Here is a 26,042-nt window from a genome sequence, read left to right as displayed (position 1 = left end):
CTTGGGTCGGATTGTGGGTTGACTCGCCCATAAATTTAAAACGGTTAATAATAAAATTTAAAATGATATAATATTTTTATCGTAATATTTTTTTTACGGTTTTTATATTATTACTTGTGTAAATGCACGGAATACATATAGTTAAAAATTATATCACTTAATTTCTCATTTATCACTTAACTCAATTCATTATTTAAAATATTAAAAATATATTATATTTTAAATTATTATTTATTACTTTATTATTATATATTATTATTATTTAAGTTTTTTTTATAAAATATTAATTTAAAAAACTCTCTGCTCACCTATAAATCTAGGTATTGAATTATTTAAAAAAGTATTTTTTATAGCGATTTTAAGTAAAAAAAATTTTTTTAGTAAAAATCATTAGATATTATTAATATATAATTATAAAATAAAAAATAAAAATAAATAATATTTTAATATTTTAATTTAGGTAAGAGAATAAGAAAGAAAAATGATGACTTCATATTGATTATAAAAAAGTGTGAGGAGAGATAAATTATTTTATTATTTCAACCAATCAAGCAACATCTGCTTTCTCATTCTCTCTTTCAATTTCCCGCGTTATTTATTATTTCTCTTTAAATTATTTAAATAATTTCAACGGAACAATGCCTTATTCTCATTAAAATTATAAAATATTAAGTTTTAACATATAAAAATAATTTTATTTAAAAAAAAAATTAAGAACATTTAAAATTTTGATTAATAATTGAAATAAGTTGATTTGATGAGAGAATAATTTATTAAAATAACCTAAACCTAACAATGAGAGTTTTGTTTATAATTATTTAAAATAAAAAAACAGTAGATTACAAAGAGAGTCACAGAAAGGTAGATGCTTAATATTTTTTTCACGATTTTTTATATTATTATTTGTGTAAATGCACTGGATACACAATTAAAAATTATTTCACTTAATTTTTTGTTTATCACTTAACTCAATTCATTTTTTAAAATACTAAAAATATATTATATATTATATTTTAAATTATTATTTATTATTTTATTATTATATATTAATATTATTTAAGTTTTTTTTTATAAAATATAAATTTAAAAAACTCTCTACTCACTTCTAAATCTAGGTATTGAATTATTTAAAAAATTATGTTTTATAGTGATTTTAAGTAAATAAATTTTTCTTAGTAAAAATATTTAGATATTATTAATATATAATTATAAAATAAAAATTAAAAATAAATAATATTTTAATATTTTAATTTAGGGGAGAGAAACTAGGGAAGAGAATAAGAAAGATCGATGATGACTTCATATTGACTATAAAAAAGTGTGAGGAGAGATAAATTATTTTATTATTTCAACCAATAAAGCACCATCTTCTTTCTCATTCTCTCTTTCAATTTCCCGCGTTATTTATTATTTCTCTTTAAATTATTTAAATAATTTCAACGGAACAATGCCTTATTCTTATTAAAATTATAAAATATTAAGTTTTAACATATAAAAATAATTTTATTTAAAAAAAATTAAGAATATTTAAAGTTTTGGTTAATAATTAAAATAAGTTGATTTGATGAGAGAATAATTTATTAAAATAACCTAAACCTAACAATGAGAGTTTTGTTTATAATTATTTAAAATAAAAAATAGTAGATTACAAAGAGAGTCCACGGAAAGGTCGATGTTTAATTTTTAAAGTGTCCGGATTGCGAGAGCTGTAGTTAATTTGGATATATATGTGAGAGTAAATGGATACTTGTGTCGGATTGTGGGTTGACTCATATATAAATTTAAAATGGTTAATAATAAAATTTAAAATGCTATAATATTTTTATCGTAATATTTTTTTCACGGTTTTTATATTATATTAATGCACGAGATACATATAGTTAAAAATTATTTCACTTAATTTTTCATTTATCACTCAACTCAATTCATTATTTAAAATACTAAAAAATATATTATATTTTAAATTATTATTTATTATTTTATTATTATATATTAATATTATTTAATTTTTTTTTTATAAAATATTAATTTAAAAAACTCTCTACTCACCTCTAAATCTAGGTATTGAATTATTTAAAAAATTATGTTTTATAATGATTTAAAGTAAATAAAATTTTCTTAGTAAAATTCTTTAGATATTATTAATATATAATTATAAAATAAAAAATAAAAATAAATAATATTTTAATTTAAGTGAGAGAAATTAGGGAAGAGAACGAGGATGACTTCATATTGATTATAAAAAAGTGTGAGGAGAGATAAATTATTTTATTATTTCAACCAATTATGTATCATCTTCTTTCTCATTCCTTCTTTCAATTTTCCCGCGTTATTTATTATTTTTCTTTAAATTATTTAAACGAAATAATGCCTTATTCTCATTAAAATTATAAAATATTAAGTTTTAACATATAAAAATAATTTTATTTAAAAAAAAAATTAAGAATATTTAAAGTTTTGGTTAATAATTGAAATAAGTTGATTTGATGAGGGAATAATTTATTAAAATAACCTAAACCTAACCATGGGAGTTTTGTTAATAATTATTTAAAATAAAAAATAGTAAATTACAAAGAGAGTCCACGGAAAGGTCAACTACTACAAGAAGAAGAATTGGCGACCCCCGTTATTATTATTACAAAGGAATTTGAAAAGAAATCGCATATGATTTAGGAGGCAGCCTCACTTCGAAAGAGAAAGAGAAAACACACACAGAGAGAGAGAGAAGAGGGTAAACCCATTTCAAAACCCTCGCTCCAAGTCTTCTCTTTCGCTCTTCTTCTTGTTCTTCTTCTTTTGCTGCTACTGCTTCTGTTGGGTGTTGGGTCTGCTTTATCATCTCTGAAAAACGAAAAGCTTTTCACTTTGCTTTGTATCGATTCTGACCACCTTCATTCTCGTCTAACTGTTGGTGGGTTTTTATTATTTTATACTCTCTGTCCTTTTCTGTTCATCTTTGTTCTACTTTTTGGTCGGAGATGGTGGTTGCTGGCGTGAGAAACGAAGGGGGGGCTCAACTTCTCTCTGTTCGTGTTCGGAAAACCATTCAATCTATCAAGGAAATTGTGGGTAATCATTCCGATGCTGAGATATATGCAGCTCTTAAAGAATGTAACATGGATCCTAATGAGACTACACAGAAGCTCTTAAACCAGGGTGACTTTCTCTTCTCTTCACTTTCTTTTTCAAAGATTGGGACTTTTTTCATAGTTTGAATTGTTTTATGTTTAAGTTTTAATGTTTCATTCCAATTTTCACGTGATTGAATTGGGAAATAGTCTTAAATTTGTATCGATGTTATCGAGGTTTTTGTTTGTGTTTCCTTGATGGGTCAATATTCTTTTGATTGGGAATCTTATATACTAGATTGAACTGTGCAATTTGGTAAATCAATGTCTACAAGATTGAATAACTTTCTGTTCCTAGATTCTTCAAGGTTCTTATGGAAACTCTTTACTATGCCCTTTTGCTGTTAGCTTTGTTGTGAGGTGGGAATAGAAGGGCCTATATCCCGAGAATGAAAGGGAAAGAGAAGGAATTCTCCATAATCCGTATGCATATCTTTTATGAATGGAGACATTTTACCAAAAGAATAGATATTCTTATTCTTGTTTTTATAATTGTTTTTGTTGTATTACTGTTACGATGTTATCTCTGTCCCTTTATGTTCTTGCTTTGCACCCTTTTGTATCTTCCATAACAAACAATGGTGTCTATTTATCTGAATCGTGTTATTTTCTTCTTTTCGTAGATCCTTTTCATGAGGTTAAGAGAAAAAAGGACAAAAAGAAGGAGGTAAGATATCTAAAGCCTGTTTTCATTAGTTTCTTTTATACAGTTTCTACTTAATTCTTTTTGCTTAAGTCTGTTTAGGGTTTAGGGTGGTTATGTCTTTTAAATTGTGTCCATGGGGATAATCCCAAATAAGTTTTTTTTTTCAGAAACAAGCTCCAAGTGTTCCTCTAGAGAAAACACTTAAAAAATTTCATTAAACAATCCAGTAGTTGACAGGACATTATAACTCTATTGTATTGAATGAACCTTTGTGTTTTTCTTGATTATTGCCTCAGAATACAGGTGGAGCTTACAAGAATTTCGTAGATGCCAGTAGACATAATGGTCATGCAGGCCCTGGCATGAAGGCTAATGCTTATCCTGATCGAAACAATCAAAGAGGCGGCTATACTGGAACTACCTCGGCTGGTAATTCTGTTTTCTTAATAGTTACTAGATATGTTGTTTCTATGGATTTATGTTATTTTGATTCTATAATGAGTAAGCTTCTACCATTATTTTGTGGAAGCAATTTCTTCAGTAGGGAGTATCTTGGAAGTAGCCACACAGAACTTTCCTCTGTTTGTTAATTGTTGTGTTCTTACTAGTTCAGGTGTGAACAGAGAATTTCGGGTAATGAACGACAGTTTAGCATATCCAAAGTTAAGTGGAGAGCCGAAGCCCCTTTTACCCAATGCCTCTGGTGCACATATCAGGTCACGGGTTTCTGAGAAGGGGTATGCTTTTTCTTTTTTACGTTTATCCTTGTCAAACCACAATTTAATTAAAATGTTTTTCTCACCATTTTTTTCGAGATTTTTTTTTATGACCATGGTTTTCTTCTATGATGAAACAATATAATCCCTTTGTAATAATACAAACAATGTCCATACCAAAGTCTTGAAGATATCATCTGGTCAACTATAGAGTCATGTTGAATTGGTCTCTTATTAAGTCATGTTGAATTGGTCTCTTATTGAGTCATGTTGAATTAGTCTCTTCTGAAATTATGTTTGCCCCAAATGATTAAGACCTTGTTTGGTTTTATTTTGAAAAAGAAAAGCTTGTTTGATGAAAAAATGGATTATTTAGATTAAATGACTAAAATAAAGCAAATGTGTTTTAGTATTTTAGTTAATGATGGGATAAGAGATTTGGATTTCAAATAACTTTTCATCAAACTAGGCCTAAATGAGTTTCTTTTTTTCGATACTAGTTTTCATTTGACACTATTCACTTTGTTATGCTCTTATATATTCACTGTATGTGCTTTTCAGCAGCTTGGCTGGGAGTTTTAACAATCAAAAGCTGCCTGGTGGACATTTTCCTTCTCTAACACAAGTTTCATCAGCTGCTCCAATAACTAGACCACCTAAGGTGACAAGTTCAACTGTCATTGCTGGAAAAGAATTGCCAAAGGAAAACTGTGGTCCAGTTCAGGCATCTTCAGCTCGTGTTGAAGTGAAGAAGCCAGTTGACTCCAGCCTTGATTCAACAACTAAAGTGTCAAACAACTCTGAAGTCGGAATATATCCATCTTCTTTTGATCCAGTTCATGTTCCGTGCCCTGAATCCAGTGTAGCTTCTAATGTTGGTGTGGTAGGTGTTCGAAGTCAGCTTTCAGAAAATTCTGGCAAACCGTCAGCAATCAAAGACATTTCATTGAGTGCATCCACCGACACCACTGATCCTTCAAGTCAAACTTCTGTACCTGAAACTGTAGTATCAGGAGGTTCGGCTAACAAGACCTTGAAAAATGAAGGTAAATTATTGTTTCAGCTTACATGAAGAATTCATTTACATGTTTCCATTACAAGTGGTAGGTCTTGTTTTAAATATTAAGGATATTTTGGTCATTTGACCCAAATAAGACAAAAAAGCAGACTATTTTGAAATAACAATCAATTAAGCCCTTAGTTTGCACAAGGAACCCCACCAAATCACATGAGAGGCTAAGAGCATACTACAACCTCCATTACTAGTATTTCATAATTCTATTTTTACTTCAGTTACATTATGTCTCGTAATTTTGTTGAACATGCCCACCTTTTGTGTAAATAGGCTAAATATAACAAGGTTTTTGATGGATATCGCTACTGCTCATATCCCACATGTTGTGTTTCATGTTTTAACTCCCTTTTTGGCATTGAATAAATACCAAAGCATATGAAACACATTTTTGGCGTCTCCTTATAAATTCTAGTTGGCCATGTTGGTATTGTTCCACACAATGAAGATTGGACTTTTGATACACAGCTACTCCCCAGTCCATCAAGGAATGGAAGCCGAAGTCAGGCCAGAAATCAAGCCCAAATGGTCCTGGGATTATTGGAACACCATCAAAATCTAGTCCATCTGTTACTACTGATAACTTGAAGACTGTAGAGAAGGAGCTGGATCAGTTTCAAGATAAGACAAATGAAAATAGTTATGTTGTTTTTGCTGATCACATCCAAGTTTCCAAAAACCATACACAACTGATATTTGGAAGCTTTGGGCAAGATATAGAGTTTTCCAATGCCTTCGTTTCTGATTCACAAAGTGTCGAAATTGAAGAAGAAGAAGCTTCTGCTGAAGTGGTGGACCCCTTGCCTTGGTATGCTTGCTTGTTACTGATACTTTCGCTATAAATAGTTCCATATTATTTTTAAAGGAAAAACTTCATTAATATCTTTTAGAGAACTGATACTTCATCATGTTATCTTTGTGAATCAGCGTTTCAACAGCATCTACAGCAGAGGAGGATCCTTCCTCCATTGTCATTCCTGCAGCCAAAAATATTGATGATTTAAGTCATGAACAAGATAATGAATCATCTAGGTTCATTTCACAGAACCCACAAGATTCTTTTTCCAACTTACCAACTTTTCCGGTAAGTAAATTTATTATTGTATTGTGTAGAAAAAGGAAACACCCATAGAAAAAAAAATCTGCAGTTTTGTGATCTTAAATTTTGATGAGGCTGGCCTGCAGGTATACTATGATGCAAACACTGGATATGGTATTCCTTACTATAGACCAGCAATGGAGGACAATGTCTCACCTCACCAGGAGGTATTACCAAAAGTGCTTAAATTTTATTAATGAATATGAAAATTTACCCTAACTGGTAAAAAAACTCAAGGAAACATTCTTAAATGGAAAACATGATTTAATCTAAACATGAAAATAGAAAGGAAGAATGTTATCTAGCCCTTAGTTCCTCAAAGAAGTAATGTTCTTTTGCATTGTAATGATATAATGCTAATAATTTTCTTATTCTTTTGTTTTATTAATTTTAGGCATCAACTCCATCATTGATGGTAAGGCAACAACCATTATTAGCTCAGATGTACCCACAAGTTCACTACGCGAATCTTATGCCATACCGACAGTTTCTTTCACCCGTCTATGTTTCATCACCACATATGACCATTCCTGGATTTTCGAATAATCCTACCTCATACCCTCCTTCTCAGCCTTCAAATGGCAACAGTTATATGTTGATGCCAGGAGGTAGTTCTTCTCATGTAGGTGCGGATTCTTTTAAGTATGGAATTCAGCAGTTTAAGCCCGTTTCGGCTGCCAACCCTATTACGGGTTTTGGGAACTATGCTAATCATCCGACTGCAACAGGCCAGGACGAGTCTTCTTGTCTGAAATATGTTCCCAATCCCCAGGTACACCTTGCAATTTCTGCTTTGATAACTGTTTTAAGACTAAATTCAGTTTCTAAAATGTGATCCCATCTGGATCAACATCCAACATCTAGATACAAAAGAATGTGTTTTCAAATGAGGTCTATACGTTTCTAAACAGAATTTCTATGGCAAAATGAAGCCAATTTCCATTTAAAAACACCTCATATGAATGTGAATTTAGATGAGATCACGTTTAAAAACAAAACTTAGTCAATGCGAGTATTCATTTCTGAAATTTAAAGACCTTAAAGACCTAAATTTCTATGTTTCCAATTCCCAGGGAAACATCTTTCAATTTCTGCTTTGATCACTATCTTAAGACTTAAATTCAGTTTCTAAAATGTGATCCTATCTGTATCCATGTTTGGATACAAAATAATGTGTTTTCAAATGAAGCCAATATTATCGAGATTTTTTCTTGCAAAATGAAGACATTAATTTCCGTTTAGAAGCACATTTTTTTTTTATCAGATATCTCATATGAGGATGAGCTCACCTTTAAAAACAAAACTTAGTTTGAACGCTTTTTCTGAAATATAAAGAACTAAATCTCTATGTTCCCAATCCCCAGGTAAAAACATCTTGCAATTTCTTCTCAGACTAAGACTAAATTTAGTTTCTAAAATGTGATCCCATCTGGATCCATGTCTGGATACACAACAATGTGTTTTCAGATGTACACTAAACATAATCTTCTGTCAAAATGAAGCCAATTTCCATTTACAAACACACTTTTTGGTCAAATATCTCATCTTATTGTGAATTTGGATAAGATCACATTTAAAACCAGAACTTAGTCCTTAATTTATTGGGGGTTTCTTCACCCCTCCATCTTGATATGGTATCTCAACTTTATTTTTGTTGTGATTTGAAATGACAGCAAGGTGAAGGATCTGAAATGTGGATTCAGAACCCTAGGGAACTGATGTGTATGCAACAATCTTACTACTACAACAACATGGCAGGACAATCGGTTCATGGTGCTTATTTGCAGCCGCACACTGGACACTCATCGTTTGGCTCGGCTGCTGCTGCTGTAGCACAACAGTCTCACATGCAGTTCCCCGGTATGTACCATCAGCCAACACCACCACCACCACCTCAACACACAACAATAGCCAATCCTCACAATAATTTAGCTGGTCATCCTGATTGGGTTTAAGCCCTCATTTTTTCTTGAGATTTTAAAGCAAAGCTATATAATTTTTTAGTTTTTTTTTACAAAATGGTCAATTGAAAACTCTATAACACAATATGCCCTTTTAGGGCATCAGGTTATGCTACATTAATTGTCCTTTTGCATTTCTGGTATTTAGATAAATATTTTCTTTGAGGAAGGAATTTCTTTGATTAAAATTAGTATTTAGATAATTAAACTATACCTTCTCTTCATTTTTTTACTTTACTTAAATATTGGTTATATGAATAGTTTAATTTAGTAAATCATATTAATTTAACTTGAATTATTTATGGTTGTAATAGTTTAATGAATTACATATTATCAGAATTATATAAAATTGACAGTTTTTTTATTGAAATTGTAAGAGTTTATATTAAGACAATACATTAGATATATATTATTATTATTTTTTTATATATAATTAAATATAAAATCAATTTAAAAAAATAAATAATATTGAAAGGAATTATAATTATAAAATAAAATCGTAAAATTGAAATATTTTATAATCTTAAAAAATCGGAATAGCTTAAGAGTTAATTAAAAACTAAAATAGTAGTTCATTTTATAATCATAAAATTTGAGATTTTAGAGTTTCAATAAAATTTTTAATTATGTTTATTACTTTTCAAAGAATAAAAAAAACAGTTGATCTCAAAATCAGTTTAAAAATTAAAGGTTTAATATATTTGACAAAGAATAAATAAGTAATTCAATATATAACTTTTTAAGTATTCAAATTTGAAACTATATCAACAAAAACATGAAAAGAAATAAAAAACATTGAAATTGAAAACTAAACTCTTTCTGCAAAAACTTGATAACCAAGAATGCACTTTAAACAATTTCACTTATGCCATTATGACAAGCATCTTTGAAAAACAATAAAGACAAACAATAAAGTATAACCAAGAATATGATGAATATTTGAATGTGAATGTTTAGTCGATTAATTGAATAGCTTGTTTATAGGTCCGATAATGAATATCAACATTTAAAACTACTTATTTTTTTTATTACAAATTAAAATATAAAAATTAGGGCAAATTAACTGAACGGTCCTCTAATTATTTCGATCGCTCACTTTTAGCTCTCAAGCTAGTTTTTGAAACAAATTGCCCCTTCAACTTTTAGAAAAGTCACCAATGACCCTTCCAAAATTAAATTGAACCGACACCCTTATCTGTAATATTTACCCGACCAACAAATTCGAATTTTACTGGTCGGGGATGAAGAGAGAACTGAGGCATTTGGTTGGGAATGAATAATCCATTCATTAATAAAGGCATTTTGGTAGAAATCCAAATATTGCCGAATTACTCAGGTTAGGTTATTTCATATCATAAGTCTTCTTGTTCTTTTTTGGTTTATGTTCTTCATATATAGCATTCGGTCTGATTCTATAAAATTATGCTGATACTTTCACTTATTATAGGTAATATACGAGACATCTCTATTCTCCTTCGCAAAAAATCTTGCGAATTACCATCGATTAACTTTCCATTCGATTCTAACCATCAAATAAAATGAGATGAAATTATGCATATAAGGAAATAACTATAATAATAACATGATATTGATATATCAAAATATCTAATATTTTTAATAATATTATGAATAAATAAAATAAATAACTATATATATATATATTTAAATAGTTGATTATATTAAAAACGATAAGAATCGTTCCAGCTATAAAGAATGACATGAGAAAATAAAAGTCACCAAACATGAAAAATAATACAAACATATTACCTAAAAGATCATCGAGCTCGTAGATCCTTAAGAAGAATGAATAACGCCCGACCAACTCCACTAGCTTTTGGAAACATATATTAGAAAACGTTATAAAAATAACATTATGAATGATACACTTTGACGACTGCGATCATTGAAGGTTTAATGATTTATTTTTAACTAATTATAGTTAACAATAAAATAATCGGGATGGTAACCCAAATATGTATTAATGCATATCAGTCGTCTCAATCCAAATTTCACAACAACTACTCAATCACTCAAGTAACCTAATTAATGAACCTCAGTCATACTCCACAAACGACTCCAGAAACAAACCACCATTGACAATGCAAAAATAAGTCGCTGATTCCACATTTTTATAACAACAAATACGACTTATCATAATATATATTTTTTTATAAAGTCACAAGAATCGCACAAGACACCCTTATACAATAAAGAGTCTTATAACCCGCACAACCAACAATTATATAAATATTTTAACCAATCCTTCAAATTTAGTCTCATTAAAACAATATATGTCACAACCAAGAGTTCCCAATATTGACTTAATGACATCTCTCTTCACACCATCATTTATTCCATAAATGTTCAAAACAATAATCTTTCTCGAGTTTGGGTGTTGAATGTGAATGCATGTTTTCCTCGAGGTTAGTATGGAATGTTGTTCGTGCTAGAGGGGTGTCGGTACCATGGCCTCATTTGGTGTGGCCTTCAAAAATCATTCTTAGACACTAATTCATCTTGTAGTTGTGTTCCAGTGTTTTTTAAGTTTTTGGTAAAAAGAAATCTTGTACATGAATATTCCGGATTCAAGTTGTCTTTTATGTGTGGGAAATGAGGAAACCATAAATCATATTCTTGGGGCCTGCCCATTTACTTCTATGCTTTGGGATAAGTTTCCACATCCATGGGTCTTCTTAGTTTTCCAAGAGAATGGATTAATATTAAAGATGTTCCTCTCATCAAGGCAAAAGGTAAAGACTTTTCTTCAAATGTCTTTAAGTGTTTCTTTGCCAATATTGTTTATCACATTTGGATGAAGTGTAATGCAAGAGATTTTTATAAAGTTCTCAATGATATTAAGCAAGTTTGGAGGGATGTAATTTTTTATGGAAACTTATTTATTCGAACATGGAGGCAAATTCCTATTTGCAAAAGGAATTGGTTGATTTGTCAAAGATGAAGCATTTCTTATGAGGAAGTCACTAGTTTAAATATTTTAAAAATGGATTAATTTTCATGTAGTTGTGGTTGTTGTTTTCTTGTTTTATCCCGTTATTCATTGTTGTCGTTTATGTCACTTAAAATTAAGGTAAATGTTTGTTTTGACTTAATTCATGAACTCATTTATGTTTTTTTCCTTTGAGATTTTTAATAAAATAACGTTAAGTCGTTTTAAAAATAAAATAATATTTTAAATCATTGATAAAATATAATTGGAATAACCTTTTCTTGACATCGAGACAAGTTTTCCTCTTGCATATAACCCTTTAGTAGATCATTTAACTTCTTCAACTAACAACATTGATAGATGTGGAAGGATTGAGGTAGAAAGTATACGAAAGTGGTGTGATCTCATGCAAATTAGGCCACACTTTAATATCTAATTCTAGGACCTCCCTCAAGGAGGATTTGTTTTAATTCAATATCATATTATGTGTCGAGAATTCCACTAAGATATTCTCATTAGTATCATAATCTAGCTCAAAAATCCACTGATTTCTCATCGGACACATCATAAATAAAAATGGATAATCCATGGTTTAATTTCATGATAAATAGTTATAATAGTGGTGACTTGGATTATGTCTTTCATAGGTGATCATCATCCATTTTCTATCTCATCAATCGTGTATTGTTTGGATAACAAATCCGAAATAGTATGGGAATAATAAATAACTACAATATATGTTATCTTCCTCCATTAATCTAAAAATTATGAAGAATTATACAACTAGAGATTAAAGACTATATTTCGAAAAGGAATGATATGGGTAGCGACTGGCGGGCAATAAAAGACAACGAATCTGATGTGACATGCCACGTGCAAGCCACGTCGGATGAGATAGAGAAAACAAATTCAATGAAAAATGTTCCCCACTCTCACAGTTCTCAATTAATCTCGCATCATCTCTCTACCACTAGTAGAATATGCACAACTATTAAGAACTATTCCCGAGAGCATTCTTCCGTTTTTGGGAATATTTTTATTTCTGAGAGAATTCTTCCGCTCTTGGGAATATTTTTATCGCCGAGAGCATTATTTCTCCTTCGGTGATAGTTGAAATATTACCGAGATCATTCATCCGCCCTCAGTAATAAATATTATTACCGAGAACAATTGGATTCAACTCTCGGTAATATTCATTTAACTTTTTCTTAAAAATCATTTTTTACTAGTGTACGCTCGATCACATTTATTTGTTTCTTCTTCTTCTGGTCTCCCGTTTGATCGCGAGCTCTCTTCCTTTCTTCAACCAAAACACCTCAACTAAAGCTCTCGTTAAGCAAAAATAATACGTTTTAATCACTCTCGTTTCATATTTATTCTCATTTTAGTGTTATTTTTTCAAGGTTTACGTTTTATTTCGTATTTCTTTTAAAACTTTACGTTTCTCTCTCATTTGAGAATCAGCATAACAAATTTTGAGACAAAAAATTATATAGATAACACGCAAGATGTTTGATAGAATGTCAAGAAATAAAGTTAGTGAGTTGTTTGTTTATATAATATAAATGTCTTTCTTCCTAATTAATATATATATATATATATATATATATATATATATATATATATATATATATATATATATATTTGTTAACGACAAGTTTTAATCTGGTTTCACTAGATTTAATCGGGCAAGAACCACTAATGGTTGAATACTAAAAAAAAACTCACTTGGACGTATGTACTTGTACAACTAGCTCACCTAGACGTATGTACTAATAAAATGTCATTTAAACATACATACTATCAAAAAATTGACTCATTTAACCTCTTTTAGTAAATCATAATTATTTTTTATTTTTTTTATTTATATATTTATTAATTAAATATTAATATATTTTCTCTTTACTTCTTTTTCATTAATGAATGAACTATCTATTTTTATCTTTTTCATAAATTTTTATTATTTCTATATGAGTATCTATTATTGTTATTTTATATATATCAGCATTTATCATTAATTATTTTAACTTTAAATTTCTTCTTCTTTTTTATGTTTTTTTTTTATATTAACATTGATTATTAATTTTTTTAAAATTATTTATCCTCAATGGTTGGATATAATAATTACTTATTCTTTCAAGAATAAAAATCCTTCAACACAAAAATAAATTAATTAATAATTAATAATTGGATAATAATATCAACCCATTCCTCAAACAACAAACAAAAGAAAAAAATATTAGACAAAACAATGTTTCTTAGAAAAAAATATTACAGTAAAACATAAAATTCATAAATAAATTATTAAATTTCATTCAAAAATGAGAATTTGAGAATTATGAAAATAAAAACTGAAAAAAAAATTTGAAAAAAAAACTATACAAATAATAAAAATTTAAGAATGAAATAAATTTAACTTGTTTAATTAATGAAAAAGAAGGATTGAGAAAATATATTAATATTTAATTAAAAAATATATAAATTAAAAAATAAAATTAACTGTGGTTTATTAAAAGAGGCTAAATGATCCAATTTTTGATAATACGTATGTTTAAATGACCTTTTATTAGTACATACGTCTAAGTGAGCTAGTTGTACAAATACATACGTTTAAGTGAACTGTTTTTCCTAAATGCAGAATTGAAACCTAACATTGACCAACAATATCATGTTAGCGACCACTTGTTTCTTAAATTTCATTTTAAGTAAAATGACAAGTTATTGATGATGATGAACAAAATTTGATTAATTGATTTTGTGGGAGCTTAATCTAGGGAAGGACAAGGTAAATAAAGAAAGTAAACAATCAACTTCTTCATAATGAATAATAATAATTATACATTTTGTTTTGATTGATTGGCAGCTGAAAACGTTAGATCACGAGATTGCTTGCAAAAATACTGTGATTAAACACAAATCCGGAAATTAAGGTTAAATCTATTTCTTGATTATAATTAAGAGAAGAAGAAATAGACAATCATCATAGAATTAAAGAGCCAACAACTCTAAGGTAATGTAAAATGGAGACATCTTTAATCTGCTATTTTCACTATGAACAAACATTAAAATTCTCTGTTTCTTTTACATAAAAGTCTGTGAAAGAGGAAACAACCATAGTAGTGAATAAATGTGGTGAAAAAAAAAAGAGAGAATCAAAAGCCTCAAATTAGTAGGGCGCCCCCACTAAGAGGGAGGAGCCAATTTAAGTCTTTTTTTTGCCAAGCATTTGTTTTTCTTTCTTTTCTTTGTTGATTATAAATTCATTAATAACTAAATCTATGTGTTCTTTACTTGCTAAAACAATTATGAAGATACTTAAAAACAAAAAGTTTGTCTTTTTTTATTCTTATAAACTTATCATCTATGATTTCAGTCTTATTACATATTTTTATGGTTTGGAAGACGTTGCTTGAAAAGACAATCATCTGCTAGGTTTAAATCCAAAGAGTAGGAAGAAGATTTAAAAGAAGATGATGATGAAGAAGAATGTATTACTATGGTTAACAACTGTCCAATGTATGAAGAAATAGAAGAAGTGTTGGGTTTTATTTGGACTCCCAATTATGAAAAAGGCCCAATGGAGTTCAAGTTCACTTTTAATTCATTAAGGGTATTATAATATTTAAAGGGTTATGTTATAACCTAACTGCTCTAGTATAAAAAGAGCGGCAGCCGTCATTAAGAAGCAGAAGTCAAAAAAAAAAAATTAAAAGAGAGGAAGGAAGAGAAATTCTTGTAGCAGACTTTCGCCTACAGTCACGCAGGTTCATCAAACTCACGTCGGAGATTCAAACAGAGTTCTTTCTAGGGCTTAAAGGTTCTTCCTAATTTAAGTTTTTATTTGACTTGTTTGGGACCAAAAAAAGTTGTATCTTTTTGGGTATGCCCTTTTATCTTTTTGCGGTATTAAAGGTTGTTATACCTTGATTGTATTCCCAACTCTAATTTTAGTGAAGCTTGAACTGGACGTAAAGTCCCGTGGTTTTTACTCCTTGTTTTAAGGAGGTTTTCCACGTAAAAATTCCGTGTGTGCATTGTGTTATTTATTTCCGCTTTTACTTGTGCTTTATTTGCTCCTAAGTTTTTCAATCAAGTAGGGAATAAAATATACGTTTTTCCCAACAAGTGGTATCAGAGCTTGGTTAGCTGTTTATGACTTGATTGAATTATGGAGATAAACACAAGTAGGATGATTTTGCTCAATGGTTCAAATTATCAAATTTGGAAAGGAAAGATGAAGGATTTGTTATTTGTTAAGGCTTTACACTTACCCGTTTTTGGTAGTGAGAAACCTGCATCCAAATCTGACGAGGAATGGAATTTTGAGCATGAACAGGTATGTGGTTTTATTCGTCAGTTTGTTGAAGAGAATGTTTACAACCACATCCAACATGAGACAAATGCACAATCTTTATGGAATAAACTTGAAAATTTATATGCTTCAAAGACTGGAAGTAATAAATTATTCTTGCTTCAGAAATTGATTCATTTAAGATATAATGATAGTGCTTCTATGGCTGATCATTTAAATGAGTTTCAAGGTGTTCTTGATCAGATGTCAGGCATGGGAATTAAGTTTGAAGATGATGTTCAAGGACTTTGGTTATTGACTACTCTACCCGATTCGTGGGAAACGTTTAAGGTTTCTCTTTGTAATTCTGTTGCTAATGGTGCAGTAACTCTACAGATGGCCAAAGGTGGCGTCATGAATGAGGAATTAAGAAGAAAATCTCAAGGGTCTTCGATAAATTCAAATGTGTTGGTTACTGAAAATAGGGGGAGACAGATGAACGTGGGTGGAAAAGACAATGCGAGACATAAGAGTCGAAGTAAGTCCAAATCCAAGTACAAGTCAACTGAATGTTATTATTGCGGTAAAAGGGGGCACATTAAGAAAGACTGCTTTAAGTTGAAACGCGAAATGAGCGGATCTAATCAAAATAAAGATGCTGGTGAAGATCGCGTGTCAATAGCGACTTCAAATGATCTTGTAACTGTCCACGATGATAATACAATTAACCTTGTATGTAATGAGTCGAGTTGGGTGTTTGACACCGGAGCTTCCTTGCATGTTACGCCAAGGAAAGACTATTTTACGTCTTATACTTCAGGTGATTTTGGAGTATTGAAGATGGGTAATGACGGCTTAAGTAAGGTTATTGGTATTGGTGACGTTTGCTTGGATTCTGGTAATGGGTCAAAATTACTACTTAAGGATGTTCGACATGCTCCAGATATTAGGCTGAATTTGATATCAACTGGAAAACTTGATGATGATGGTTTCACGAGTAGTTTTGGTTCTGGAAAATGGAAACTTTCTAAAGGTAACTTGATTATAGCTCGAGGAGAGAAATATTCTAATTTATATTTGATGCAAACTTCGATATGCAAGGATAGTGTGAATGTTGTACGGAGTAAAGATGCTTCTAAATTATGGCACAGATAGGTCACATTAGTGAAAAGGGATTGAATCTGTTGGTTAAGAAAAATGCTATTTCTGGTTTGAGTGAGACCGATTTGGAGAAATGTTCTCATTGTGTTGCTGGAAAACAAACTAGAGTATCGTTCAAGCATAATCTTCCTTCAAGAAAGTCAAAAGTCTTAGAGCTGGTGCATTCAGACGTTTGTGGTCCTTTAAAGGTACGAACTATTAGTGGTGCTCTTTATTTTGTAACATTTATTGATGATCATTCCAGGAAGCTTTGGGTATATGTTTTAAAGTCTAAAGACGAGGTTTTAGACAAGTTCAAAGAGTTCCATGCTCTTGTTGAAAGAGAGACCGGGAAGAAGATCAAGTGTATTCGTAGTGATAATGGTGGTGAATATTGTGGTCCATTTGATGCATATTGCAGACAACAAGGGATCAGACATCAGAAAACACCTCCAAAGACTCCTCAGTTGAATGGTCTTGCAGAAAGGATGAACAGAATAATTGTTGAGAGGATCAGATGTTTGCTTTCAGAAGCAAAGTTGTCTCAAACGTTTTGGGGTGAAACATTACTCACTGTAGTACATGTTATTAATTTGAGTCCTACAGTTGCTTTGGACGGTGAAGTTCCAAATAAGGTATGGACTCGTAAAAATATTTCGTATGATCATTTACGAGTATTTGGATGCAGGTGCTCTGTTCATATTCCAAAGGATGAAAGATCAAAGTTGGATGTAAAAAGTCGAGAATGCATTTTTTTGGGTTATGGCCAAGATGAATTTGGTTACAGATTATACGATCCAGTTGCAAAGAAGCTTGTCAGAAGTCGTGATGTCATCTTTTATGAAGATGAGACTATTGAAAACATTGATAAAGCTAAAAATAGTGAGTTGAAGGAAAAAGGTGATTGGATAGATTCAGATCCAGTTCAATTATCTGAATCACCTAATTCAACAGAAAATCAGTTGCAACAGGATGATTCTCAAGATGAACATGACGTTCAAGTGGAGAATATTAGTAACGAGCAGGAGGAATTATCTACAATTCCATCTAGAAGATCAACAAGAGATAGACAACCTTCTACGAAATATTCTATTAATGAATATGTTTTAGTGACCGATGGGGGAGAGCCAGAGTCATATGAAGAAGCTATGGATAGTGAATCCAAGCATAAATGGGTTGATGCTATGAAAGATGAGATGCAATCTCTACATGATAATCATACTTTTGAGTTGGTAGAATTACCAAAAGGAAAGAAAGCTTTGAAGAACAGGTGGGTATATAGACTGAAGCAAGATGATCATACTTCAGCTCCACGATACAAAGCTCGTTTGGTTGTCAAAGGGTTTAGTCAAAGAAAGGAAATTGACTTTGACGAAATTTTCTCTCCTGTTGTTAAGATGACTTCAATCAGAACTATATTGAGTTTGGCAGCTAGTCTTGATTTGGAAGTTGAACAGATGGACGTGAAGACGGCCTTTCTTCACGGTGATTTAGAGGAAGAGATTTATATGGATCAACCTGATGGTTTTGAGGTCAAGGGTAAAGAGAATTGTGTTTGCAAGTTGAATAAGAGTTTGTATGGATTGAATCAAGCTCCACGACAATGGTACAAGAAGTTTGAGTTATTTATGAAGCAGCACGGATATAAAAAGACTACTTCCGATCATTGTGTGTTTGTGCAAAAATTCTCTCTTTATGATTTTGTTATTCTGTTACTTTATGTTGATGACATGCTTATTGTTGGTCAAAGTGCTGCGAGAATTGATATGTTGAAACAAGACCTAGGGAAATCCTTTGCAATGAAGGATCTTGGACAAGCAAAGCAGATTCTTGGAATTAGAATCAGTCGTGACAGAAAGATGAAAATGTTATGGTTGTCTCAAGAAAATATATTGAGAAAGTGTTACAAAGATTCAATATGGAGAATGCTAAAAGTGTCGGCACACCTTTAGCGGCTCATTTTAAATTGAGCTCCGAATATAGTCCTTCAAATGATGATGAGAAGGAATATATGAAGAATGTTCCCTATAGTTCAGCTGTTGGTAGTCTTATGTATGTTATGGTTAGCACGAGACCAGATTTAGCTTATGCTGTTGGTACTGTCAGCAGGTTTCTTTCAAATCCGGGTAAAGAACATTGGGAAGCGGTGAAATGGATATTGAGATATCTTAGAGGCACATCAAGTATGAAACTTTGCCTTGGAAATGAGAATCCAAATTTAGTTGGTTATACCGACTCCGATATGGCAGGTGATGCTGATTCAAGAAAATCCACTTCAGGTTATTTAATTAATTTTGGAGGGGGAGCTATTTCTTGGCAATCGAGACTACAGAAGTGTGTTGCATTGTCAACCGCGGAGGCTGAGCTTATTGCAGCTACGGAAGCTTGTAAGGAGCTGATTTGGGTTAAGAAGTTATTATTTGAACTTGATATTGTGCAAGAAAGGTATGTGCTTCTCTGCGATAGTCAAAGCGCTATTCATCTAGCGAAAAATTCAACATTTCATTCTAGATCTAAACATATTGATGTGAGGTATCATTGGATACGGGATGCGTTAGATGAAAAGTTGTTGATTTTAGAAAAGGTTCATACAGACGATAATGGCGCCGATATGATGACTAAGGCACTACCACTAAACAAGTTCAAGTTTTGTTGTTCAACCGCCGGGTTGACAACATCTTTCCCATAGTTGTGAGGGGGGAGTTTGTTGGGTTTAATTTGGGCTCCCAACTATGAAAAAGGCCCAATGGAGTTCAAGTTCACTTTTAATTCATTAAGGGTATTATAATATTTAAAGGGTTATGTTATAACCTAATTGCTCTAGTATAAAAAGAGCGGCAGCCGTCATTAAGAAGCAGAAGTCAAAAAAAAAATTAAAAGAGAGGAAGGAAGAGAAATTCTTGTAGCAGACTTTCGCCTACAGTCACGCAGGTTCATCAAACTCACGTCGGAGATTCAAACGGAGTTCTTTCTGGGGCTTAAAGGTTCTTCCTAATTTAAGTTTTTATTTGACTTGTTTGGGACCAAAAAAAGCTGTATCTTTTTGGGTATGCCCTTTTATCTTTTTGCGGTATTAAAGGTTGTTATACCTTGATTGTATTCCCAACTCTGATTTTAGTGAAGCTTGAACTGGACGTAAAGTCCCGTGGTTTTTACTCCTTGTTTTAAGGAGGTTATCCACGTAAAAATTCCGTGTGTGCATTGTGTTATTTATTTCCGCTTTTACTTGTGCTTTATTTGCTCCTAAGTTTTTCAATCAAGTACGGAATAAAATATACGTTTTTCCCAACAAGAAGATGATTCAAGTTTGATGGTTTCAAGCGAAGAAAGAATGATGGTAGTGAATCAAACAAAAGAAGCAGTTTAATGGGAATTAGGCCATTACGAAAAGCAACGGAGAAGGTGCATTCGTATAGGGAGATTCTCATTAAACATAAAGATGAGGAGATTATGATGAAGACGAAGAAAGTTGCATTGCTGTCTTTTGTGTATGGTTTTGCAAATTCTCTAATGTATTTTGTTTGTTTGAAGAATAGTAAATGACCATTTATCATTCATTTAGTGTTTTGAAGATTTGAGAACATGGATTATAACAACTTTTATTATCATTTTTTATTTTTTTACATGGTTTTACATTATAATAAATAGTTTTACATGACAATTTGTTGTATATATATATTTCATTTTAAAAACATTAAAAATCGTATTTATTGTATATATTTCATTTTACCAGCATTTAAAGTCGTATTTGAACATTAGAACAAGCATTTTAAATAAAATATATCACAAATGAAATAAACAAATAAAAAATTGTTAGAATCTTTAAATGAAGTTGTGTAAAAAGATTTACAAATATGTGTAAATGGTTTTACATGAAGGTGTAAATGGTTTACATGAATGTGTAAATAGTTTTACATGACAATTTGTTGTATATATATTTTATTTCAAAAACATTAAAAGTTATATTTCATGCATATATTTAAATTTTCAAGCATTTAAAATCATATTTGAATATTAAATCAAGTATCACTACAACAAAAAAGGACTTTCGATGACGCTTATATGCCAACGCATATTAAGCGTGGGTAAAAATTAAAAGAAATAAACTTTTGCCAACCTTTATACCTCTACAACCACCTTTATTTTTTCTTTATATACAAACTTTTTTAATAACCTTACAATTTAACTATTCTAAATTTTAATATTTGTTATGTTTTATTTTTAAACTTTAAAAATATTTTATTTCACTATTTTAATATTTTTAAAATTAAATTTGACTTAAAATTTATTAATCATAAAATTTTATTATTATTTTTTATATGACATATTTTTTAATTTTTTATAATATTATTAATTTTTTTTTATTTAATTATTATTTAAATTTAATTAATGTAAAATAAAAAATAATATAAACTAAAAATAAATTAATTAAACATTATATATATTTAAGAATAAAAATTAACTTATTTATTTTTTAAAATTAAGAATTATTCTGTATAGGTATATAAAAAAGCCCAATTCCAAGCCTTTTGTCATTTTCTATCCTAATAGTTCGTTACAGAGTCGATAACGGGAGCTATCCTTAATGATGCTAAAACCCTAACCGATAAGCATAAGGCCAAGATCAAAGAATGGAAGAAGCTAAATCTAAAATGGATTCTCCATCTCTGCCTTATGTGAACGTCGATTCTTCTCTCCGAGCTCTCGCCGGTCAAGCTGAAGGTTTCGGCCGCTCTGACATCAGCAGTCTTCACGGTCCACTTTATCACGTTACTACTTTGGAAGGTCAGTTTATTCCTGGTTTCTCTATCTCTACAGTTCAATTGAAGCATGATAATGTTTGATCTGAATCTCTGGATAGTTTATTATGATTTCATAACGATTTCTTCTTCTGTTTATTACGGAAATTGAACTCTATTGTTATTTGTGAATAATTTAATCATTCCATTGACACATTTATGGCTTACTCTGCTTGTTAGTAGCTTAATAGCATTAGAATTGATAATCCACCATTGAAGTTGTATATATTAGGCACAAACTTTATGATATCTACAGTTGAATTGTATAATATTATTTGATCTGAATCTCTGGAGAGTTTATTATGAGTTCATAACGAATTCCTCTTCGGTTTGTTACAGAAATTGAACAAGGATACTCTAAGAAGGTTTGCAGAAACAGTCTCATTGGATCCAGCAAAACATATGCCGTGGCTTGTTGAAAACATTATTTTTCTTGGTCTTATTGGATTCATCCATGGAGCAGAAGATTGGTATCTTTTTATTTTGTTTCCTTTCAATTACAAATTAGTTTTTTTCCCTTTCTGTCATACCTGATTTTTGGTGTTAAGTTCTGGCTTAATTTTGTTATATTATGAAGTTCCTTCATTTGACAGAGATAAAGTTCATCATTTGTCTCTTCCAATCAATGTAGTTTCTCCATTATTTGGATTTTAGAATGCTTCTGGGCCGATAAGAAGTTATAAGCTTAGATCATGTTTTTAGATGGAATTATGATACTGGAAGCCCTTGATACTTTTTATTTCTCTTATTACATTTTTTTTATTCTTTTAACTTCTGACACTTCCATTAATAGACAAGCATAATAATTATGAATGGATACTGCAATATATTTTTGGAGCAACTTTTCAAGTCAATATTGGTGCCAATTTGAGACAACTCAATGCTGAGATATTGCTTGCCTTGTTCTGGAGGTTGCTGGAGAAATTTTTTACTACGGTTTCATCAGGTTCCTACAAGGTTTGTAGTTTTTTGTTTATTTATTTTCTGTTCTCATCATCTTTGGAACAACCCACATCTATTTACAATTAATAATCACTGCAAAACATGGAATTTCAGGATGATGAGCAGGGTTGGCTGTGTTCACAGGATTTCTGTCTTTTTCTCTTCATCTAAGTCAAAACATGTTTTCCATAAACATCTAAACTTTATAGTCACAAAATTCAAGAATTCCCAAGGCAGATTTTTATCTAGATTTTTCACTGAAGAAGGTTTGTTTTAATGTCATCCCTTTTTATTGCCATCTAATTTGACATTTTTGATATTGTTTATTTTGTTCATGCTTTTGAGTATTTATTGTCTTTTCTATCTTGTTTATCATTACCCTTTACTAAATACTTTTGTGCTTTCATTTATCAGCAAAAATAATTTTGGGACACAATATTTAGAAAAGCTTTATTTGCTAAAGTTTAAGTTACATTCCTTGTATTTTGTATGAGAAGTATATGCAGAACATAGAGTACAGTTGTCCAATTCCTTATATACATAGTATCAGGGTTGCTGCTACTTATTCTGTATTCTGTTTTGTGTATTCACTAACTTTGCTTTCTTATCTATGGTTCATCTTTCTTGGGACAGGTTTTCCATTAACTGTCCAACTGGAAAGCCTTCGCTCTTTCCTGTTTCTTTGTTCTCAATCAGATTAAAGTTTACTTGTCCAACTTCTGGTTCGCTGCTTATTCTTCTGTCTAGTGATATTCAGGTTATACATCTTTTTGGTTGAAGATTTTCATTCCAAGTGTACATTAAATGATTTTGTATTAATGACAAGAATATAATCTTTTCCTTTTTATCCAAATTTATGCATATTATTATCTTCTTTCAGGATGTGCGAGCTGCAGTATCTTATATAATTCATCATTCTTTGTTAAAACTATGACAGGTAAAAGTGGAAAATGGAGTCACTTTCTCGGAGAACTGCTAAGCTTAATGGTTGAATTTAAAGCATTGTTACTATCTGATAGAAATGTGCTTTTCTCGTTTTTTACATCTGTTCTGGGCTGCTCACGCAATAATCTTCTACTGCCAGAAACAATTGGAGAAAGGTCTTTAACTGATTTTATAGTACTTTTTTTGTTCATCTTATACATATTCCAGGCCATTGTATGATCTTTTCCTCTCCGTTATAGTTTTTGGTACTTTGTGCCTATACCATAGAGAGTTGCATGACTTTACTACAATATTTAGTAACCACATCCCATTCTTTTCAGGTTTGAAAAATCTAAAAAGAATCAGATCATGCATTTCATTGTTGGCTTTGCTCTAACCTTCCTTCTTTTGCACTAGTAAGTTGTCAAAGGTTCTTAATTTCTTTTGCTTGTTGTACACTTGTATTACTGTTGTGCTTGAGCATCTATTTTTTTTTATAATTGAGATCTTTGTTAACAAACTTGTGTTCCCCCGCCTCTCCCTTCACTTTACAGCTAAACATCCTTTCTTTTGTCAAAGGAGTGGATGGACAACTCTTACATGTAAAAGATGTTAAAATATTGGCTAGCATTCTTTTGAAAAGGCGCCATGAATATCATATTCAACATGCAGAGTCTTGACAAAAGTTGTTGCATAGAATTTATTGTTTGCATTTATGTAGGTTATTATTATATGGTATTTCAAAGTAGGAAATATAACTAAATTATTATTCTCTGATTGGTAGACCTGTGTTGAATTTGTATCTTCTTCACCTGGTGAATGTGAAGACCTACTATTGGAGGTGCTGTAGGTAAAAGATTTAATACCTCAATTCTTGTAGCTACAAAGTCCATTATATATTTTTCTCTTGATAACTGTTTTTCATTAACAGCAGGGTGAGCCAGCCTCTAAAGATCCAGCTGTTTTGCTGCCTTTCATAACTGTCTTGAGGAGTCTCACTAACTCATTTTTTTGGAGCTATGAGTAATAAAAATCAGGTTATTTTTAATTCTTTTCACTGTTTTGTTGAATTGGCTCTAAAAATTCTTTCCCCAAATTTAAAATACTTATGAACCCTCTAGGGAAGCTCAAGTGGCAATGGGTGTTATCTTGGAGACCAATGGTCTCAGGTTGATTCCCACTTGAACTCCCTAATCATATAAAACCTCAAAAACTTATTTCTTTGGATGTCACTGGATTCTCAATACCCGAGTAATGCTACTTGCTATTTAGAAGTGGTCAATAGTTTTCTCTTTATGTGTTTAGAGGTGGTTGTTGAGCCAAAGCAGATTCCTCCTTTTCAGAATGAATTGATTAACTCATTGACTGCCTCTTTGATTGACTCCTCAACTAAGGAGGATGATACATCAATTGATACATAACTGTTATGATTTCTTTGTCATCAAACAATAAGTTTTCCTATTTGTCAAGCCAAATATGTTTTTTCTTACAGTTATGCTTAAGTCAGATGATGAAGTTGAGAATGTGATTGCAAAAGTACAGAATGGAATGGCTGAAAAAGGTTCAATGCTTTTACGAATCTTAAATGACTTAATGACTATTTTGCTGTTATTTGTATAAAAGTTTAATGAAATTTGTGTTTGACAGATGTGGTTGCAGGTCAAAAGAAAATTGTTTCAGAGGTCGTTGATGTGAAGGTGGGAAGACTTGTCTATCTCTTTCAAAGTTTGGTACCAACTGTGGAGATCTTTTATTTTTTTATTATTAATTATGTTTTGTTTGTTTTTCCAGCTTTCTGAACTTAACTGCAACTTCAAGCAATCTGATTTAACTAAAAACCAGTTAGAAAGTTGTAGATAGATGCATGTAGAGAAGTTGTTAGAAGAATTCAAATAATTTGTATTTTATGAGATAGTTTTGTTGTAAAAATTTATATTAATTTTGTTATAATTAAAAATGTCAATAATTAGTATAAATTAATTTTTTTTGATTATTAATTTAATTTTATAAATATTCAGATAAATTGTAAAAAAAAATTAATATTATAATAAAAAGAATGGTGAAAAATGAAATAGACTTTTAGCAACGCTTAAATTAATGTTACCGACGCTTATTTAAGCGTCGTTATAACTTACGCCCACCCTGCTTCTGGCGACGCAAGAATAAGTGTCGGTAATATTTTTAGCGACGCTTTTAAGGGTTGGCAGAAGCCTTTTTAAGCGTTGCCAAAAGTGTTTTTTGTTGTAGTGTATTCTAAATGATTTTAACAACTTTATTTATTATCTTTTATTTTTTAAGCACGTTAGTAAATCGAATTATAGCTTTATAAAATGGTTTTACATTAAGGTGTAAATAATTTTATATGATAATTAACTGC

General features: G+C 30.6%; 1 protein-coding gene and 1 long non-coding RNA gene across 8 annotated transcripts; both read left to right on the top strand.

The window, feature by feature from the left end:
- The first annotated feature begins 2,647 nt into the window (after positions 1-2,647).
- On the top strand, positions 2,648-8,795 carry LOC124937112. Of its 3 annotated transcripts, XM_047477631.1 has the most exons (11): positions 2,648-3,156; positions 3,752-3,795; positions 4,071-4,203; positions 4,388-4,511; positions 5,052-5,536; positions 6,031-6,370; positions 6,490-6,646; positions 6,748-6,828; positions 7,056-7,287; positions 7,390-7,433; positions 8,335-8,795. In XM_047477631.1, exons 1-11 carry the CDS (start codon positions 2,979-2,981, stop codon positions 8,614-8,616), a joined length of 2,100 nt encoding a protein of 699 aa, XP_047333587.1. In that variant the 5' UTR covers positions 2,648-2,978; the 3' UTR covers positions 8,617-8,795. The 3 variants fall into 3 exon arrangements, with proteins under 3 accessions (XP_047333587.1, XP_047333586.1, XP_047333585.1); XM_047477630.1 differs by having other exon boundaries at positions 2,650-3,156; positions 5,055-5,536; positions 7,056-7,433; XM_047477629.1 differs by having other exon boundaries at positions 2,650-3,156; positions 7,056-7,433.
- Positions 8,796-21,556: 12,761 nt separating this feature from the next.
- LOC124921702 lies at positions 21,557-25,596 on the top strand. Of its 5 annotated transcripts, none has more exons than XR_007097708.1 (12): positions 21,557-21,785; positions 22,139-22,269; positions 22,711-22,756; positions 22,856-23,007; positions 23,375-23,498; positions 23,679-23,841; positions 24,007-24,081; positions 24,450-24,515; positions 24,597-24,702; positions 25,158-25,226; positions 25,313-25,362; positions 25,457-25,595. It is a non-coding gene; the product is annotated as an uncharacterized LOC124921702 (long non-coding RNA). The 5 variants fall into 5 exon arrangements; XR_007097705.1 differs by having other exon boundaries at positions 22,593-22,756; XR_007097707.1 differs by having other exon boundaries at positions 22,139-22,756; positions 24,600-24,702; positions 25,457-25,596.
- Positions 25,597-26,042: the final 446 nt, after the last annotated feature.

This window comes from Impatiens glandulifera, chromosome 1 (assembly GCF_907164915.1).
Source record: "Impatiens glandulifera chromosome 1, dImpGla2.1, whole genome shotgun sequence".
NCBI lineage: Eukaryota > Viridiplantae > Streptophyta > Magnoliopsida > Ericales > Balsaminaceae > Impatiens > Impatiens glandulifera.
The sequence above is the reverse complement of the archived record's forward strand: the minus strand, read 5'-3'. Positions and strand labels throughout refer to the sequence as shown.